The following is a 20,952-nucleotide window of genomic DNA, read 5'->3' as shown; positions in this document are numbered from 1 at the left end:
GTCTCTCTCTCTCTCTCTCGAGAAAGAGTCACAAGCACACGCACACCAAGAAGTATGACAAAACACAGCCTGGTCAGAACTTCCAACTTAGCTAAACAACATGCGCTAAACATACCCATCATAGTGGAGAAGAAAACAAAAGAAACCCTTCGATAATTGAAATGATATCACTGAACATACAGTAACGCTACATCTTCACTTTCCCGCTCGCTCTCGCTCTGCTTCCCTCTTTCATCTACCTCTGTGTTCAGTATGTTAAGACCACAAACATGGTGCAACTTCGGGCGATGGATGTAGGGGGTGCTCCTCAGCTGGTGCCCCCCACCTTTCCTTCCCCTTCACACATGAACACACACACTTCCGCCTGTCACTGTAGCTGCCTTGTTCCGACTCCGCCAGCGCGGGTCCTTTCTGCGCAGCCCGGCGGACGTGGCCCAGCCCGGGTCCGGGTCTTAAGTTCTGGGGAATGTGCGTGACAAAAAAATCGCCGCTGACAGAAACCTCAACAGTCGAACCGCATCTCCAGCGAATCATCGAAGCCCCTGTTGTCGTGCCCCGCCCCCGACAGGAAGGTGGCAGTCACTGGTGCCCCCGTTGCCGTGGCGACGTTGATGAGCGCGTTGCCCGGGGAGCTGGTTGCCGGGCTTCGGAGGGCTGCCGCGGTGATACTGGTGAGGTTGATGCCAAGCGTGAGCCGCGTCTGCTCCAAGGCCTTCTCTGGCACGGCAAACGCCTCAAGCTTCTTCTCCCCGTTGGCCATGTAGGAGTTCTGACAGCCACGACATATACAGTCAAGGCACGCCTACGGGAGGGGAGGGCAACAACAGTGAGAAGAACAATAATAACAATGATAATAATAATAATAGTGGTGCTAATAATACCAAAATTACAAAGTGTGATTCAGAAAAAAAGAACAAAACAAATGGCAACAAATGCCAACTTGACATCCATGGCTTACCAAGGCTGGCTCATCAAATTCACAAACCTCAATGCACTACCAGCAAACACAATAACGGTAAACTAACAACAGCAAAAACAAGATTCAGTGCAAGTAAATATTTCCTCAGACAGGTTGTTTTCTAGGGTTCTGGCAGCAGTATAAATGAATGACAAATTTCAGTCCACACACAGCAAACAATAGAAGGTAAAGCGCTGTAATCTCAGAGGCAGATACCAGCAGTAAAAATCAGCTGGTCTCACCTTGCGGTTGGAGTAACAGGGGCAGCGCTGCCCCCTACATGTCAACACAGAGGGGTTCTGAGTGGCACGGCCACACTTACAGCCCTTCTTTTCCACAGGTTTCTTATACAGTGGCTTGGAGGGGCTGGGCGGATGGGTGATGGGGTGCGAGTGAGGATGGGGTAGCATACGGTCGCGGGGCTGGGCTCGGGGTTTGGGGGCCCCTTGCCTGGCCTTGGCGTAGGCCTTCTTGGTTCCCCCATGGTGCTCTGCAGTCTTTTTCATTCCCTTGTTGGAGACGAGCACTGTCTTGCCGACTTTGGGCCCCCCTCCGTTGGGCACTGGGGCCAGGTGCGGATGTGGTGGAGCCGCAGAGAACTTGGGCTCTCGTTTGGTAGTGGCACTGGGGTTCAGGTGGTGAGGGGAACTGTTGGCAACGATGGAGGGGCCTCGAAGGAGGCTAGCAATGGGGAGAGGCTGTACCTTCTCGCTGTCACTCTCCGAGCGAGAGCGCTTGCGGTGGCAGCGAGGCGGAACACGGGGTATGACTGTAGAGGGCTGAGGGGGAGGTGGTAGCGAGGGCTGGGGGTGAGGCTGTATGGGCCGGGGGCTGTTTTCTGGGGGGAGGGATGGGGTAAGGCGGGAGGAGTCGGGGCCCGTTGGGCAGTGAGGCCCATTGAGGCTAGACTGAGGTATGGTGGGGGAACAGTCCGTCTGGGAGTTCGGGTCAGGATCGGGGCCCGGATCAGGGTCCGTTTCTAGAGTCCTGAGGACCTCCTCCACACTCAACAACAATGTCCCCCCGCCATGTTTAAGGTCCTCCCCGAACGTAGTGATGTCACAAAGGCCCGCCTCCCCAGTTCCTGTGACACTCACACACACCGGCAACTCCTCACCAAAGCTGTCTTGTTTCAAAAGGTCTCCCGCTGTCTCTATGGCAATGGGCTGCAGCGTGTCCGTGCTGGCCAGGCTGTTACAATCATGCAACCCATTGATGCCCACAGAACTAGGCTCCTCCCCTTTACAATCCATGGAGGGCGGAGCTTCATCAGGTTGGACTGGCTCCAGGGTCATTTGTGACACTGTTTGCGATTGGCCGGCTGAGTCTGACACATCCTCTGCTTCCTGCTCGGTTTCTGCCAATGTGAGGCCCTCATTGAGAATGGCCTGGAGATCTGGTGAATCGCTGGCAGCGCTGGCTATGTGAGGGGCGAGCGGTGACTGGGCGATGTAGAGGCAGAGCTTCCTGTAGCAGTGGACCAATAAGGAGAGCTGTCTGTTCTCCTGGAAGCGAGAGTAGTCCTTACACCAGCTGCAAGAAGGCTTCAGCTGCATCCTCTGGCCCTTACAACCTCGACATACGTAGTGCTGACAAGACGAGTCGGTGGGAGCTATGGGGTCCTGTAACAGGTTACCTGGAGAACCAGAGAGACAGACAGAGAGGGAGAGAGAGAAGATCCACTTTTAAGACATGTTTAGTCTTTCAAGAGTACCAACAGAGACTGCAGATGATTCATTTCCTGGCTTTCCTTTCATATTCAACATGAATAACGAGGCTGTAAAGCAGAATATCATAGTGAAATAACTGTGTAAACATATGGCCAGAGCACTTGTGTTTCACACAGATATTACCACCAGATAAATGCTGGTAAATCACCGCTGTGGCCGGGCTGGTGCGTTTGTCTGCTCTTGATAGCTGCTTTGGCAGGTAATCCTTTGCAGATCCTGTGATATTAAAAGTAAATAACCTCAACTCCCGTTGATATTACAAAAGTGGCTCAGGGATTTGGCTGCTGGACAGGCAGAAAAAGTCTCCTGTCTTGCTCAGCTAGGCTAATAATGGCTTTATCATAAGCCTGTGTGCGGTCTAATATTTTCTCTGCCAGGGTCAATTACAACTACTCTTTGAGAGGAGCTTCCTTGACAACGCTGTTGGTGAAAGAGTGCAAGCTGCAGATGGGAGCAGGTCCATTCATAAACTACGACGATCCTTACAGATGCCTTGGACCCGCGCGCGCGCGCGCGCACACACACAGACACACACACCCACACGACACGCTGCCTCGATCAAATCGATGCAACCTGAGGCAGACTTCCGGGAACTGAACAGACCTGGTTCCTTACTAGAAACGAGAGAACGCGGGTTTTCCCACGCCGGTGATGACCGTGGTCATCTGTGAATGTGAGAAGAATGGTGCTTTCTACTCAGAAACACGCTTACCGCCTCTTTCTGCACGCATCGCCACTGCAGAAGTCTCACACTTGCTTCAACACATCATGACAAATGCAAAGCAGGAAAGCTGCTGGCATTCCCACGCACAAAGCATACCAGTAAAAAAAGCGGACTTGCTCCGCAAGGGATCAGGTATCACCATTTGCTATACTGCTCTTTTGGGGGGGGGAGGGGAGGGGGGGTACTGTACAATAACCAACGAATGACGTCATTCACAGTCAGCGTATTTCTTCTGCTTTAGCGACAAATGTTGCGTTTATTCGAGCGCTGTTGCGCTGGCACACGCGCAAAGGGTGCAGCGACGCGACGTTACCCCGTTACGAGACGCTCAGAAGCGGCTCTCCTCCTGCGGCACCGCCTTCGCCCTTTAACCGGCGCTTTGCAGCCAATAGGAAACGTCCAACACCGCTACCGGCGTCGGCTCTTTACCGCTGTCGAACTTCTCACTTCCGACACAATTTACCGTCGGTGTCTTTCACCCGGCACCTGACGCGTTATAAGCTGTCGTGACGACCACGTGCGCCTGATACGACGCCGTTACGTGCGTGCGGCGACGCCCGGGTCCGGGTTCAGGTAACAGGTGCGTGGGGCCGTACAACGATAACGAGGAAACGGAAACGTCACGCCGGAGGGGGCGTGTCACCCGGCGAGTAGCCGTCAATCAGCGCTGCACCCCTCTCCCCCCCCCCCCAAACACACACATACACACAGTGAGGACCAGCTGACGCCCCCCCCCCCCCGTTCTACTTTGGCGTAGAAAGGTTCGCCGCGCCGCGACGCACTCACCGCACACAAGGCAGGACACGGACTGGCGGAAGAAGGGCAGCAGCCTGCAGAGCTCCGCTAGGGCCCGGGGGTCTCTGGGATCACACTGCAGCACCGAGCGGCTGGCGGACACGTACAAAGAGGTGGCATTCACCGGGTTCATGACAGCGGCCGCGCCGGTGGTGCGAGTCCGGGTTCAGATAACGTCCCGCGTGGAAACCACGGGCAATGAAAGGGGCGGGCAGACCCGCTGATGTGGTCGAAGCGGGGGACTGGCTCCCGCCGGAGCGTCTGTGTTACTGTTGTCCGAGGAGCGCGTCTGCCCTGCGGGAAGCATAGGTGGATACGTAGCGGACGACTGGGGCGCTGACGGGCTGAACTCCCACGCGGCGATTCCCGCGTGCATGAAGTGTGCGCGCGGAGCGGCTCGGGTCACACGTCTGCGCGAGGCTCGCCGAGGAGCGCGTCCAGTCCATGCTCACGTCGCTCCGCTCGCCCGGCGGCGGAAATGAAACCAGGCGCTCGTTTGACCACCAGAAAAACAAACAAACAAAAAAAAAAAAGAAAGAAGGGGGGAGGAGGGGGGGGGAGGAAAATGAAGTGCATTCAAAAAAGAGGCGGACTCGTCGGCTGCATAAGGATCAGTCGTGGGTCCCGAGGCGCCTCAGTTTATTTCCATTGCAATCCGCGCGCAGAGGCTCTGACGCCGAGTTGTGATCAGGCAACGCATCGCGCGGCGCTCTTCCTTCCTCCGGCGGACAGCGGCGGCCTCACTGCTGCGGGCCGGCGGCGGCGGCGACGCTCACGCAGGACTTCCATAGTGCTTCCCAGGGTACATAATGGTTCTCGGAAAATTCCCACATTTTCACATGCATGTTCGCCGGGCTCCGGGTCGTCCAGCTCTCACGGCGCGCACTGCGTTATTCCACACCATCGCGTTTAGGGCACGTAGGCAAGTGCACCCAGTAGGCAGCCTCGCACTGTGTTATTGTTCCCGGACATTCATGGCGGCTCGGCTGCGAAAACAAAACAGGCCGCTTCGCCTTTAGGTGGACCTCTTGGCGAAAAGCGCCGACGGCTGGGTGACGATCGGACCGGCGGACACCAAAGGATAGCATATGCTTGCGTGGGACAACGTGAAATGAAACCACGACAGCTTTCCACGGAGCGGCCGACAAGGAGCCTTTGAGCGCACCGGGCTCGAGTGTCAACACCAGCCGCCTCAGCCGCACCGGGTGCCGGGGGACGAAAATAGGCCGCTTCCGCTGTTGCCAAAATTGGCGTTACTCCCGCCTTGCCGCTCCCGGCCCGTTAGATAGACGCGGTGAAAGCCGAGGCTTGTCCCAAATCACGTCTCCTTGCGGAATTCGGCGGCGCTCCTGCACGCTGCTGAAAAATTAAAGCGGAATAGATCCCTGTTTGTGTATCTTGCTATCGTTAGCCGCGGAGTGTTTCTCATACCTCCCGTTGCGTTTCCGGACGCGAACAGAGGGGCGCTGTTGCGCACATCTCGCGAGAACACACGCAGAGCGGTTAGTTTAAAAAGACCAACAAAAAAAACAAAACTACGCTATGAGCTTGTACGAGCTGTAGGAGCCTCCAGCAAAACGTTGACGCATCCCCGTCTAAATAAACTTTAACCCAACTGATTTGCATATTCAAATGATGTGTTGGTTTGGTGAAAGCTCACATCAAAGTTGGTCTACAGCGTTTTCTTTTTCTTTTTTTCCCCCCCTAATTATTTTGAAATACCAAACTCCTAACGGGAGCAGCCGAAGAAGAAGAGGATTTTGAAGTACAAAAAAAATATTTATTAGCCAGCAATTGTAGTACAAGGATATCATAACAAAAAAACATTTGAAAAATGATATAAATTATGATGAAGAATAAAACCACCAAAGCAGAACGTCAGTTATCCCAGCAGAAGGTATTTGGTTTCTGATGCACTTGTTAACACAAAGCCTGGTTTTACTTATTTCCCAATTTTCAGTAAATGTATCTTTCCGAGTTCTTAGATTATAAGCTACCCTTTCCATTACAAATGCACCACATGCTAAATAAATCCACTCATTTCTGTTTTCTGCCATTTGACCTCTTCCATGTACAAACAGTGTTTTTATAAAGTATTTCTCCCCCTGACTCCATTCAGCTCACTCCATCTCCCCGAGATACATCTTGTAATTACACGGTGACTCTGAGTAAAAACAGCTTGCAGGATGCCATGTGGGCTATCTTTCATAATGGGGTCATGGAGAGACGGGATTTGGCTTTTCCCCCACTCACATGATCTCCAACAATTAACCTGATGTGACTTTTTCTCTGTGGGGGTAAAGAAAATGGGACTCACAGTCTTCCAACTCTCCACGCGAGGAGCCTTTTCGTTTTGCACCGTTGTAAGCGATGCCTCTCCACCTCCATATAGTGACAGAGCTAAACTGCCCCCCACTTCCCCTTTTTCTTTCTTATTCAGTGTTTTCTAATGTGAACTGCTGGAGGCCAAGATGTGGCTTTGAAACGGCCCTTTGGCCTGATCCACGCCACACGCTGATGGAAGCACTTCCGATGTTGCGTTTTCTATCACTACTTCATCTTTCTGAAGCGCGTTAGGATTATAATCTCCTATTTATATGAACTGGGTTTGGTAGACTAAGTTTTGTAATTACCCCTGAATTTAAGGAAACTTACTCTGGGAAACTTAACTAGAGGCTGCAATGTGTTGGTGTGTTTTTATTCATTTTATTATGAATTGGCCAAGTATAATGAAGACTTTTTAATGACGTATGGCGTGCCTCTGGCTTTTTTTCTGCAAACCTCTGTTTTATTCGCTGGTCTTTCACTGTATCTGACATATTATATTATATTGATGTTATGTTTTTATTACTTATTGCTTTAATTTGTGTTGTCATCATGTCCCCCCCCCCACCCCCCTACCTCTTTTCAACCCTTGCAGGGATGGCCAACATGGTCCAGAAAGGGCCAGTGTGGGTGCAGGTCTTTGTTCCAACCAAGCACTTACACACCCGATTCTATTAGTCAACCGGTAGTCGTTGCCAAGGACCTTGATTTGTAGACTCGGGTGTGTAACTGCTTGGCTGGAACAAAGACCTGCGCCCACACCGGCCCTTTCTGGATCATGTTGCCCATCCCTTTTGCATTTTAAAGTTTCAAATGTATGTTCATTGTTTTCCTAGCAGGGGGCGTCCAAGAGTTGAGGTGCAGATGAACAAATAAATAAATAAATGTGTGTGCGTATGTGTGAGAACAGTCCAGCATCTCCCCCGTCTCCGTCGGCTCAGACTGGCAGGGTCTCCCAGTTCCTCCTGAGATTCAGAGGAGGGTCGGGAGGTTAATCGTGTGCAGGTGCTTCTGGCTCCTCTGGACCGCTCGTGTTGTGTGTTGCCTCCAGGCTAACACCTGGGACCCCCACCTGCCACCGGGACACATACTGGGCTTATTGGCGGCTCAGTCGACTTAAGAGCCACATAAGCAACAATGTCCTCCTGGGCTCAGATCTGACCTTTGAACTTCATTTGCCCCCACCACACACACACACACACCTGTGCTTTTGTGCATACACTGAATATGATAAGGCAGGTTTCCCACCAGAACAACCCAAGATGTAACAGAAAATCATCTAAAACCTTATTTATAGCTACCTACAGAGGGACATGAACACGGATGGGGTACAGTGAGTATGTGGCAGAGTGTTTTGGTTTGTCCCGTACTCCCCCCAAACTTCCTCATATCCCCCCCCCCCACCCCACCCGAGAGCAGAGGCCCTCCATCCATCACCGCTCAGTGCAGCAGCTGTTTAAAACTTCCGCAGTTTCCTATGTAGCTTCGCTCTTCAACGTGTTGTTTTTTTTCTTTCTAATTCAAACATTTGTCATCAAAATGTCTCTAAACGAGCTTATTTTTAACACCAAGTCTTGCAGCTCTTCCTCTCTCTTACGTGACCTCCGCCCTGCAGGTCATGTTCACGTCACCAAGACCTGCGTAGCGAAATGACGCAAGTCATACAGAACACGTGTAGCTTTGTGTTTCTGTGTGTGGCAACGCGCCTCTGTGTTTGTATGTGTGCGTGTGTGTCTGTGTTGTGTTGCTTAAAAGTGTTCTGAAAATAAACCACGCTGACTCAACCTGAGGCTCCTCACCCGCTTCCCGTCCTCACGTATCACTGCTCACGCTACCTTTCACTGCAGCCGAGACGAGCGATCGTATGACGCGCGCTTGTGTGCGTGTGCGTGCGTGAGTGAGCGTGTGCGCGCGCGCGCAGCTGCGCGGGGGAGGGGGGCGCGCGCACAGACGCGGTTTCCTCGGCCGCGTGAACCGCCTTTCCTCTTCCGTCATCTCAGGAGCAGCGGCAACGTTTAAATCGTCCGTGTTGTCGCCCAGATTAAAACCAAAAAGTTTTGCGATTGAAAACTTGACCCACTTTTATTGTGCGACATTTTGGTCCCGAAATGATACAACCGAAAACAGTATTTACCACTGGTGATGGGTTTGTTTTTTCATGTGGCACAGAATTATTTTCCAAGTGCATATATTTTTTCTCTCTCTTCTATTCTATAGAGAGAAAAAACATTCAAAATACAAAACACATAAGCCGAACAGGACATAGTGAGGTAACCTGTCGGCCCTGGCATGGCTTCCAGCCTACAGATCCCCCCCCCCAAAAAAATCAAACAAAAAATACACATATACCACACACAGTGTAGTGTTTAACCAAAATCCAACATCACCCTCCCTCCTTCCCCATTCACAACAAAAGTGCTCCCCTCCACAAACAAGCTCTTCTTCTCTAACATCACCATACTAACGTCTCTTTCCATTATACTCCTGTAACCGGTTACTTTCTTGCCCGGTGCGGGATTCGATACGAGATGTACTGCACTACAAGGCGACATCACTAACCGCTCGGCTAAAGGGTCAGACCCGTTAGCTAGGGACTAACGTGTCTTGTAAGTAGTTTACAGTCGTCACCCTCCCCGGAAGCGCGCCCTCGCGCTTTGTTCTTCCCGCGCTCCGAAGAGACTTCTGAGGATCTGCACACTTCCGGATCCCACCGCTGCCACCAATGTAACCGGTTATTTTCTTGCCCGGTGCGGGATTCGATACGAGGTGTACTGCACCACAAGGCGACATCACTAACCGCTCGGCTAAAGGGTCAGACACGTTAGCTAGGGGCTAACGTGTCTTATTAGTAGTTTACACTCCTAAACATGTTCCTGACCTCAGCTCTCCTCTTTTCCTAATGGGCTACATTCCCCCTTAGCTTGCCAGCAAACCTTGCATGGAGGGTCCGAAATTAACACTCGCCACCCGCCCGCCAAATGCGAGTAGATTTTCTGATTGGCGAGTAAATCTCAGAAAGCCTACCCGCCACATGGCGAGCAGCAACACAAGTGAAATCCAACCACTTCATCCCCCCCCACTCTCTCTCTCTCTCCTTAGCAACAGCAATAACATAGCAACAACAGTAACAGAAACTCACCAATCAAAGTGCATCAGCATGTTGCTAGAGGCTACTGGCGGGTAACATTACACACACTCGAGAGGAACAACGACAGCAGTACCCGTCAACCTCGGCACTGGCCTACTCTGTTCTTTTACCTAACGTTAGCCAGCAACACCAGATATGTGGTGATATTTAGAAGGTGCAAAACCACCACCAGAAAGACAACCACGCCCGAAGAGGAGGAAGAAGCCATCATCACCACCAAACCGAACAAAAGAAAGTTTAGTGAAAAGTGGAGGTATGACGATAAAGGAGCCGCAAGAGGCTGGCTGGAGTGTAATGCTAAGACCGTGATAAGGAGTTGCTCCGTCTGTCGCCAGGAGGCCTAAAACCGCAGCAATTCATTTGTCATCGGTAACAAGATAATAAAGGTAGAAAACATCAGGGAGCATGAGACCTCCAGATGTCACATCACCTGTATGAAGGCCTGTCGGGCTCAGTCAGAGCCTGTCCTCGCAACATCCTCCGTAAAGGCCCCAATAGCCACGTCCGAGCAGACCAGCACGAGAATGCAGAACATGTTTAGGACTGTGCATGCCACTGGCAAGAAGGCGAGGCCACTCTCCGACTTGGAATGGACGTGCGAGTAAGTGAATTTAGTTGGCATCTCAAAATATCCTTTTACAGCGTAAACAAAGTGCTGGCTGTAGCTAACGTTAGCCAGCTAGCACTAGTATGTGACACCTAGCTTGCACTAACGTTAGCTGTGTGTTAGCCTCAACACCAGGAAACAGGTTAAAATTGACTGGCGGTCTAACCTCAACTCAGACACACTCTCGGATCTACTGATGGTGTCGCTGTCAATCTCCCGAGATCAGGGAGTATGACCCAACCAGCACTGTGGATCTGTGGCACCAAGACTCTGTCAGGAGAAGGAGGCCAGACTTCATGGACGTTGCAAAGACAGTGGCTGCTGTAGAGTGAGAAGTAGTCTGGGACTAGGGATGGGCATGTGGAGCACTCGAGTAGTTATAATAATACTGCAAATAAAACATTCAACTCAATCCAATTTATTGTCATTAAAAACAATGTGCGGGCACATGTTAAAAAATGAAATGAGGGGAAATCATATGAAAACGTGAAATCATACTTGTAACATTTTATCTTTTAACCATTGACTAATTTTACATAAAAATATTTTTGCTTCAGATCTGCTCTTGTCACATTTTTAAAAGCTTTAATTCAACACAATACCTTATTCTCTCATTGATATGTACTGAAAACGTGTGTATGGCACAAAAAAGCCTACTAATTACTTTGGCCGGTAAAAGATATGCTTGGCCGGTAGATTTTTTTCATCTACCAGTCCCCTTGGCCGGTAAGCCAAAAAGTTAATTTCGGACCCTGCTTGCGTGGCTTAAAACATAATTTAATAAATTAACATTACATCCGTTCACTTTGCCAGCCACCCCAAACAACCACAATTCTCTCCATTCCCTTCTGTCAGCAAACCCACCTCTCCAACATCTACTTATTAATTCTTTCATTTTCAACATGTATCCCTCCAGCTCACAACACTCAACTCACTCATGCACAAATTTTTCCACTCCCACTCCCACACCACACGCATCACGTTCTTTCTTCACATTCACATCAAACTTACTGATCATTACATTATTGAATACCCTATTGTGTCGTAACAAAAAAACCCCAAAATTCTCCCATTCAACACTGTTCCACTTCACTCTCAGATTCCTCCATATCCTCCCAACATCCGTCTCATTCATAAGCCTTTCCCTCCCACACTTTCTCCACAGCCGGCCTTCTCACTTCCCCTCTTAAACATCTACACATCACTTTCGTTTTCACACTCATCAGACTCACTCTCCTCTCTCCTGCTCCTACATACATTTCTATCTCTCCTTCCTCATCCAACAGCCTCTCTCTCAATCACACTGACCCATTCTGTCAGCACCCCCCCCCTTGATATTTCCAAATATCCACTCCGCCGTTCCCAACCACATTCCATCACCCCTTCCCCTCACTTCATCTACCAGTACCTGTGCCCTCATAAACCCTGGTACATATTCATAGACTAAATCCCTTATCTTTTTAAACCCCGCTCCCCAAACCACCCTGTTGTAGATTGTGTTCCTCTCAAATGGGATTTTTGGATTTAGAAACACTGGTTGTTCCCACACCTGCTTCACATTCTCACATTTATACTGCACACATTTCACAATATCTCCCCACGTTTCCAACACCTCCGTGTAGAACTCAGACACTCCACTCAACATACCTTTCTTCATTTGCATATACACTCCACTCTCCCCACACCCTCCACATTTATAAATTGCCTCCCTTAAGAACACCTTCCATATATGATCCCTTTTGTTTCTTAAGTATCTAACCATCATTTTCACCCTAAGTGCTTTCTTTTTCACCCCTAAATTGATGAACTTCAACCCACCATCTTCATAGTAATTTTCCATCACCTCCTTTGCTATCCAAACTCCCTTCCCATCTCACAGAAAATCACTCACCATTCTTTCCACCTCCTTCAACACTCTCTTAGGCACATCCAACACATTCATTACATACACAATCGTACTCATAACTAATCCATTCCCAACCACCAACTTCTGTTTCGGCTTCAACCCTCTAAGTTTCCAAAACCACAAATGTCTCCTTAATCTTATGCAATATCTCTTCACACTGTATATCTCTCCCTTCTTTATCATCAATCCCTAAATTCACACCTAACACCCTGAAACAATCCTTCTTCTCTTTTAATCATATTCCTAAATCTTCTCTATTTGCCCCTATATACATAACTTCTGACTTATCTATGTTTACTTTAGCCCCTGGTGCCCTACCATACAGCTCTAAACTATCTAATACCTCAACGACACTTTCTTTGTCCTTTACTGTAACTGTCGTGTCATCTGCATACTGATAAACTAAACTCACCTGCCCTCCTGGTAACTCTATACCCCTAATTCTATCATTTCCCTTCAGTAGTGCCGCTAACGGTTCTGCCGACAAGGAGTACAGCAGAGCCAATAGGGGACCCCCTTGCCTGAATGACCTCTCTATCTTAAACGTGCCTGTGACCATCCCATCGATTTTAATACAACTTACTGCCCTATCGTACATTCTTCTGACCCAACCTACCAGCCTATGCCCAAAAATCAAATTTCTCTAAGACCTTGTATAAATATTCATGATCTACCCTATCAAATGCTTTATTCAAATCTAAACTAATAACTATCCCTCTTTAGTCTCCCTTCATAAAGTCAGTAGTGTCTCTGATGCTACTTATTGTGTCTGCTATGTCCCTACCTGGTATGCTGTAAGCCTGTGTGCTTCCCACCACCGTTCCTATAACTCGTTTGATTCTGTTGGCTAACACTCTTGCTAATATTTTATAGTCATTATTTAACATGCTAAGTGGCCTATAGTTTTCTAATCTATTCCTACTCCCTTTCTTGTAAATAATGCTGGCTAACCCTGTTGACATACTACCTGGCATCTCATTCTTTTCTTCTATCCACCTAAATAATGTAACATATGTAAATAATGTAACTATGTAACACTGGCACTAATTCCACTCTAAACTCCATGTAAAATTCACTAACTACCCTGGACTCTTGTTCCTACCTAACCCTGCTATTGCTGCCTCTATTGCTCCTGTCCCTATGTCTCCCTCACACATCTCTCTAGCATCATCACTTACTCTGGTCCGACTGCCACCTTTAACACAGGCCGCCGCTAGCCTCTTAAAGCGCTGGCTGGCTAAAACGTGACGTCTTGGATTATCTACTCGACAGTCTTCGACAGGATAATCCTCCTACATATCTTCCGTGAGCAGCTGGAGACATTTCTACTCGAAGTTCGTTGTACAGTTGTTCACGTCTGTATATTAGCTCATTAGCCGACACGTTTGTTAGCATTCATTAGCAGAGTGAATTGACTCATAGCCACCGTATCGCTAACCCAGCTAACGCTACAGCTCATTGTTTCCGATGAGGAAACCCTGAAGATTTTTCCAGATAGTGCTACGAGCTGACGTTACCAAGTCAACGCTCCGAGTTTCTGTGACTACACGGGCAGACTCGCTGCTGTAGAACGCCTGTGTGCCATCTTGTTCCTTCTCGTCGGTGACGGAAAACGTCAATCCCCGAAGTTTTCTTCTTTGTTTCTTTTCGAAGTCTTTTTCTTCTTTTTTTGTTTTAAATTGTATTGTTTTACTATAATGTAGCGAATTCGGGGGGGGGGGCAGTCCGGGAACCGCCGCAGCCGGGACGCGAACCCGTGTCTTCCCCTCCGGAAACGACAACATAAACCAGTCGACTAAAAGATCCGACCCGTCAGTCATGGACCAACATGTCTATTTATCCATGCACGTTACAGTATTGTTGCTTGTATGTTATGCACCGGCTGTGTGTCCGAAATAAAGATTATTATTTTCTCCTTTGTTTCTTGCTTTTAGTTGACTTCCCCCCGACAGCTTTTGCTGTTCGGGAGACGTGTGCGCACGCGGGTTTTTTTCTTCTTTCCGGATGGGAATCATGGCCACCAACAATGAAAAGGAACAAACGACGAATACTAAGAACAAGGACAGAAAGAATTATAATTTTAAAAAAACATGGAGAGACGAAGAGGAATAAAGTAAACGAAAACCGGAAAGAAAACGACGACGATGAGAGAGGAAACCGAACAAACGGTGAACGACCGAAAAACAGTGAAGAACATGGAGAAAGGAGATAGAAATGCGGCAAAGAGTTGACGGTGGAAGTGGAGGTGGAGGGAGGTGAAAGCGTTACCATGATGGAAATACTGAAGGAGGCGAAGAAAGAGTGTGAAGAGGTAGTTGGTTGCAGAGTTAGCGGAGAGAAGAGTTTGGAAGTCACAACGAAGGACGAGGGCGGGAAATCCAAATCGATGAACGGCGTGCGAGTGAAAGGGGAGATGATTCACGCCAAAGACATCACAAACAATGACATGGTGGTGTCCTTCATCAACCTGCCCGTCTATTTGGAGGACTGGAGCTGGAAGATACTGGCAAAGCTGGGAGAATTGGGAGTGAAGGTGTTATCGCCAATTAAACGACGCATGTGGCCTGGAACAGAAATAGCTGATGGAACGAGATTCGTAAAAGTACTGTAACGTGCATGGATAGGTAGACACGTTAGATCTTGGCTAACGGGTCGGACCCTTTAGTCCAGTGGTTCTCAATCTTTTTGGGGTCCTGGACCCCCTGCGTATTTTTGATCTACCCTGAGGACCCCTCCACCTGATTTTGGGGGAGGGGGGTTGCAATTTGATAGAAACAGTAGAAACTGCATTTTAAATTGCATTATAGCATTTATTCACTCTTTGGGGCAAAAATAAGAGCTTTCAGTTGTAACTTAGATATAGTTAACAAAACAGAATTCTTATGCAGTAACTTTCAGATATATGTAACAAAACAGAATATGTATTCAGTAACTTTCAGATATATGTAACAACAGAATTTTTATGCAGTAACTTTTAACAATGCAAACGGGAGCGAGATCTCTTATTAAAATACAATAAATTACACTTGTGAAACAGATGTAATTAGAGAAAAAAGTCCTGTTACCCTTTATAGTTTAGGTAGATAAAGGTGTCAGTCACATTTGAGTAAAATAATCCTATTTCTATAAATGTCATAGGATCTTTTTTTTAAAGATATTTTATTTTCACGGACCCCTTGCAATTACACCACGGACCACTAGGGGTCCGCGGATCCCCGGTTGAGAAACACTGCTTTAGTCGACTGGTTAACGTTGTCGCCCGTGGTACGAGAGACTCGGGTTCGCGTCCCGGCTGTGACGATCCGGCCGGGCTGCCCCCCGAATTTGCTACAGTATGTTTCAACGGCCAGGTCCGTTCACTCTCCTGCTCCACAAAATTTGAGACTCTAAGAGGTGCAGATTAGTCATTCATGACAGACAAATTCGTGTGTCCAGACTCGGCATTAAACCTGGGCACATTTTTGGAGAGTGCTGAGGATGCTCCCATGGAGGCGGAAGGTGAGAAGGAGACTGAGGAGACCCGCAACAATAAGGACAGTAAGCTGAGACATGAGGAAGGAGAGAAGAAGAAAGACGAAGTGGTGGTGAGAGTGAATGAAGGGAAGAAGAACAGTGGGGAAGCAGGGGAGGCTTCTGGGGTAGAGAAGGGAGGGGGGCAGTGGGTTATTTCGAACAATACAGACAGTAAGGAGAACAAAAGTACAGCTCGCTATAAATAGGAAAACCCCAAAAGGGAGGAAATCTGGTAGAAAATGAAAGAAAGTGGTTTAAACGGGACATCTCTTTCCCAGTATACTCTTGATGGTTAAAATTACCTCCTTTAATACAAATGGGCTACGAGATAAGATTAAGAGACAGAAAACCTTCATGGTATGTAAGTGATATTTTATGTTTACAAGAGACACGCCCCATGGGATGAGGCGTGCGAGAGAGGCTGAGAATGGATAGGAGAAATGTATGTGAACAAAACAAGAGGGGTTGCAATGTTAGTGAAAAGAGGTGTAGTTGAGAATGTGAGAAAACGTGTGGATGATGGTGAGGGGAGAGCGATAGGGATTTCTTTTGAGCATTTAGGTAAACATTTTTCAATTGTTGAATGTGTATGCATCGACCGATGAGAGGAAGAGGAGGGTTGTTTTGGGGATGGAGGGATGGTTGGTGAGAACTGTATGGTAGTGGGTGACTTTAATGTATGGTGTGGAAGGTTGGACGCAACTGCGAGGGGGAGATTTAAGAGCGACTCACCGAGAGGTGTGTTGAAACAAATTATGAGGGCAAAAGGGCTGATAGACGTGTGGAGAGACAGAGAGAGGAATCCGGGGGGGGGGGTCTGAAAGGTGAATTGCTGAAAGATGATAAACATAAGAAGACAGTGAGAGAGTGTATAATGAGAAGAAAGAATCAGAGTATGTATGAGGAGAACATTGGGAGGTGGTGGGAGAGTGTGAAAGAACAGTTAAAGATATTGAGTATAGATTATAGCCGAGGCAGAAATAAAATAGAGAGAGAAAAAGAGAGAGGAGGCTAAAGGGAGAGCTAACTAGAGGCAGAGAGGGCTGATAGGGAGGAAGGTTATGATTTGGGGAATTATATTAGAATAAAAGATGAACTGAAGGAGACAGAACAAAAGAGGTGTATGGGAGCAATAGTTAGAAGCAGGGCTAGATATGAAGTTGAAGGAGAGAAATGTACGAGGCATTATTAGGGTTAGAAAAGATGAAAGAAAAGAAGAATTATTTAGAAAAGGTGGAAGGAAAGGATGGTAGGGAGATTGCAGACTTTGTATGGAAAGCTGAAAGAGTAGAAGATTATTATAGGGATTTATTTTAGGAAAGAACAGATTGACGAAGACAGCATAGGACAAGTGTTAGATAAGGTGAAGGTCAGAGTAAGTGCATATATTCAGGGAGTGTTGGGGATTAATGACGCCATCTAGCGGTAGCACTGAAGATGCTTTTGCAAGTGTGCTCAGTAGGACTCCTCGATAAGTGGTTCATATTTTGGTTTTATTAGATGAGTGGTTAGCGCAGTCGCCTCACAGTAAGAAGGTTCTGTGTTCGAGCCCCTAGGTAGTCCAAACTTGGTGGGTCATTCCGGGTTGTCCTCTGTGTGGAGTTATCATGTTGTCTGTGTGGGTTTCCTCTGGGAGCTCCGGTTTTCTCCCACAGTCCAAAGACATGTAAGTCAGGCGAATCGGCCATACTAAATTGTCCCTCGGAATGTGTGCGTGTCTCGGCCGTGTGATGGCCTGTGTTGACGTTGTCATCTCTGAGGGCAGGAGAAATCACGCGTGCACTTCATCGGCGTTGCTGTAACCGGAAATGGTTTCTTTATTCTGCGACGCACTCTAACAGACCACAGGTCAACACGACAGCGCCCTCTAGTGGTGACATCAGTATAAGCGCACATACACATAATCTTGGCCTAGCCGATATTCTAACACCCCCACTTGCTCTATACTGTACACATCAGTCACAAAACATTTGCATCCCAAACATATATCTTACAAATGTTTCAATCTTGAACTTCGTTACAGGCTTGGTCATGACATCTGCAACCATATCTGCTGTTGGACCATATTCGATAGTTATTCTCCCATCAGTAAGTGCAGATCATATGAAAAGATATCCAATGTCGACATGTTTGCATCTCTGACGAATTACTGAGTTCTTTGATAAAGCGGCGGCACCTTGGTTGTCCTCAGATAATTTCACTGGTGTATGTTGGCACTCATCATCCACCCCATTCAATAACTGTACAAGATACAAACTTTCTTGTGTTGCTGCAGCAAGTGCCATGTACTCTTCTTCACATGTAGACAAGGCTGCTGTTGCCTGCTTCTTCCTTTTCCATGAAACAACAGGCCCATTTTTAGTTAGACTAAAGCAGTGCCCTGTTGTGCTTTGTCTGTCATTTTGATCTGCTGCCCAATCAGCCTCACTATATCCCTCAAGTTTGAATTTTTCATCACTTTTCTTGTAACACAGCTCCTGGGTGATTGTGCCCTTCAAGTATCTTAACACATGTTTGGCTGTTACCCAGTGTTGGTCTTTTGGCTCTGATCGGTATTGTGACAGCTTGCTTATAACCCAACTTAGATCAGGTCTTGTACATGTCATTACATATATCAAACTGCCTACTATTTCACGATATCCTGTTGGATCTACAAGTTCACCTTCATTATCAAAATTTAGCTTCTGTTCACATGGGGTTGACCTTATCTTGCAATCAGACATCTATCATCTTAAATTTTGCCCTCAACATTTCCTTCACACCATTGAGTGAGTCATTGTCACTTCAACGATAATTAGGTCATCCACCCAAATTATCAGAATTACCCTTTCATTTTCAGTTTGTTTGTTATAGACACAATGGTCTGCTGGATTCTGTACAAAACCATTTTTACTGAGGTGATCATGTAACACTCTATTCCAGTTTCATCCTGATTGTTTCAGACCACACAGACTAACTGTTTGTGTCTGACTTAACCTCAAATCCTTCAAGCTGCTCAATGTACACCTCACAATCAGTTGGAGCATGGAGCTAAGCTGTTTTAACATCCATTTGGTGGAGGACTAAGTTATCCTGCACAGCCATTTGCATCAAGGTACATACTGAGGTCATATCTGCAGTTGGAGAGAAAGTCTCCTTATAGTCTATCCCAGCTAGTTGACTATAACTTTTTGCAACATACCTGGCCTTGTAGGTCTCAGAGCTGTCTGCATTGTCTTTGATTGCATAAAACCAACGACCCCCCACTGTTTTCTTAACTTCTGGCAGTGTGGTCAGTGTGAAAGTATAATTTTCCATAAGAAAATCCACTTCTTCCTTCATAGCACTAGCCCACATTTCTGACTTTGTTGAGCTCGTGGCTTCTGTGAAGGTTTGTGGTACATTACAGGCCACTCTGTAGCAGTAGTCAATATTGGTTAATATCTGGTCATTACACTCAACGTCACATTCATAGTCTTCCAAGTACATAGGAGTTTTCCTGTCTCTTTTGGGGTAACGTGCCCCATGACTCTCTCCTCTCTGTTCTGTCTGAGTGTCCTCATTACTCTCTGGATTTTCAATTTTAGGCTCCTGTCTCTCTTTTGGACTCTGGTCAGCCATCTTGGCCTTTGGCATGGGGGACACATATTCCTTCCCATGAAAATCATCAGCAATCATTTCTGGATGTGTCTGAGTGTGGCGTTCAGTGCCACTTTTTGTGACAAATTTGACTAGCCTGTGTTTCAGGACCTTCCCAATGTCTGGGTAGTAGACTAGGTATGATGGGCTATTCTTATCATATCCTACAAAAATCCCCTTTTCACACAGTGGATCTAACTTTTTCTCATGTCGCTTGTATGCATAGCACACTTCACAGTTTAATTTCCACTCATCACATTTTCCCTTAATTTTCATTCCCTCTACAGTGTTCAGATAGTAAAGTCTATTGTACACTTTGATGTCAAACCTGGTGCCATCCTTGTGGATGAGGCGGTTGGGTCCTTCCCGGAAGTTGACTGCAGCTCCGTCGCCCGTCGCTGCTTTAACAGAGAACATGCCTTGTGGATATGAAGAACTACACAGCGCCTTCTTCAGCGTTGTCTTCACCCGGCGACCCTCACTGTCCAGCAGGCAGACCTCCGCTTCACCTCCCTTCAGCGCGACACCTCTTGTTTCCGTCCCGTCAGCCAACCCCCAGAACGTGTCTCTGGCTGGAAACTGTCCTCAAACCTCCGAAACTTTCCGATGTCGGTGATCATGTGTGACGTTGCGCCCGTATCCACCTTCAGACCTCTCTGTTTTACTCCACTGACCTGACAGTCACCAATTTTGAAAGTGAAAGTGTGATCCTGTGCCTCCACTGCTTGTTTCACGTTGTCTCGTCTTTTCCGTCTGCAGGGGGCGTCTCTGTGAGTGGAGCCCTGGCGAACACTGCACCACTGCCTCTGTGCTGGACGCTCCTCCAGTAACGCTGCGTGTCCGGGCTTTGTGTCCCTTTTGGCCGCAGTTGTAGCAGGTTATGTCCGAGCCCTTGTCTTTCTCTCTCCCCCTCATTCTCATTGTTGGGCTGCTTGTCTTCGTCACGTTGTCATCATCCGGGTTGCCATTAAACATCTCAGCTGGGTTTTGAACCCCGCAAAAGTGACCTTCTCGTCACCCTGCGTTATGTGGATGGAAAACGGCTTAAAGGATTCGCGCAGGCCTTTCAGGATCATAGCAGGTAACAGACCGTCGCTAAGACCCTCGTCTGCCTTTCTCAGCGCTGTTACAGCCGTTTCTGCACCAATGACGTGTTGTCTCATTTGCCGCTTTCTGGAGAGATGTTAGCTCTGTGTGGAGAGAGGCTCATCACACCTGCCTTCCCTTTGCCAGCGTAGTGGTCCCTCAGAAGTGGTCCCTCTTCAGGGCTCTTCTTCCATCGTCGGCGGCTGCTCTCATAATCAGGGAGAGACTTTTGTCGTCCAAACATTGTATCAATTCAGCATATGCATCTTCATTTGTCTTTGCATCCTCAGCGACCACGTCCTCATTTTCGTCGTCATCTGGCTCTTGTGATATGGTCTCTTTAAGACCGAGCAAACGCAGAGGGCCTAAAAACTTGGTTTCCCATAACTCGTAATGTTTCTCATCTCCGTCGAAGCATAGTCGGTACCATCGGCTTCCACCTTCCTTTCTGGGCCCCATAACCTGTTGACGTTGTCGTCTCTGAGGGCAGGAACTGGACTCATTTCACGGAGAAAAATCACTCGTGTACTTTATCGGCGTTG

At 47.9% G+C, this 20,952-nt stretch overlaps 1 protein-coding gene across 1 annotated transcript; it reads right to left on the bottom strand.

The window, feature by feature from the left end:
- Window positions 1-4: 4 nt before the first annotated feature.
- msl2b (MSL complex subunit 2b) lies at window positions 5-4,668 on the bottom strand. Its single transcript, XM_056299716.1, has 3 exons — window positions 4,199-4,668; window positions 1,201-2,594; window positions 5-802 (listed from the first exon to the last, which is right to left on the bottom strand). The coding sequence occupies exons 1-3, from the start codon at window positions 4,338-4,340 to the stop codon at window positions 503-505; spliced, it is 1,836 nt and encodes a 611-aa protein (XP_056155691.1). The 5' UTR covers window positions 4,341-4,668; the 3' UTR covers window positions 5-502.
- Between the last annotated feature and the right edge of the window lie 16,284 nt (window positions 4,669-20,952).

This window comes from Lampris incognitus, chromosome 19, assembly GCF_029633865.1.
Source record: "Lampris incognitus isolate fLamInc1 chromosome 19, fLamInc1.hap2, whole genome shotgun sequence".
NCBI classification, from domain to species: Eukaryota; Metazoa; Chordata; class Actinopteri; order Lampriformes; family Lampridae; genus Lampris; species Lampris incognitus.
The sequence above is the reverse complement of the archived record's forward strand: the minus strand, read 5'-3'. Positions and strand labels throughout refer to the sequence as shown.

What these genes read in the sequence shown, in the direction of transcription:
- msl2b (XM_056299716.1), bottom strand. Translation starts at nt 4,340, where the DNA reads ATGAACCCGGTGAATGCCACCTCTTTGTACGTGTCCGCCAGCCGCTCG. An exon ending in CGTGTCCTGCCTTGTGTGCG is followed by an intron (nt 2,595 to 4,198) that starts GTGAGTGCGTCG and finishes CTGGTTCTCCAG; the next exon opens with GTAACCTGTTACAGGACCCC. An exon ending in CCTGTTACTCCAACCGCAAG is followed by an intron (nt 803 to 1,200) that starts GTGAGACCAGCT and finishes CCCCTCCCGTAG; the next exon opens with GCGTGCCTTGACTGTATATG.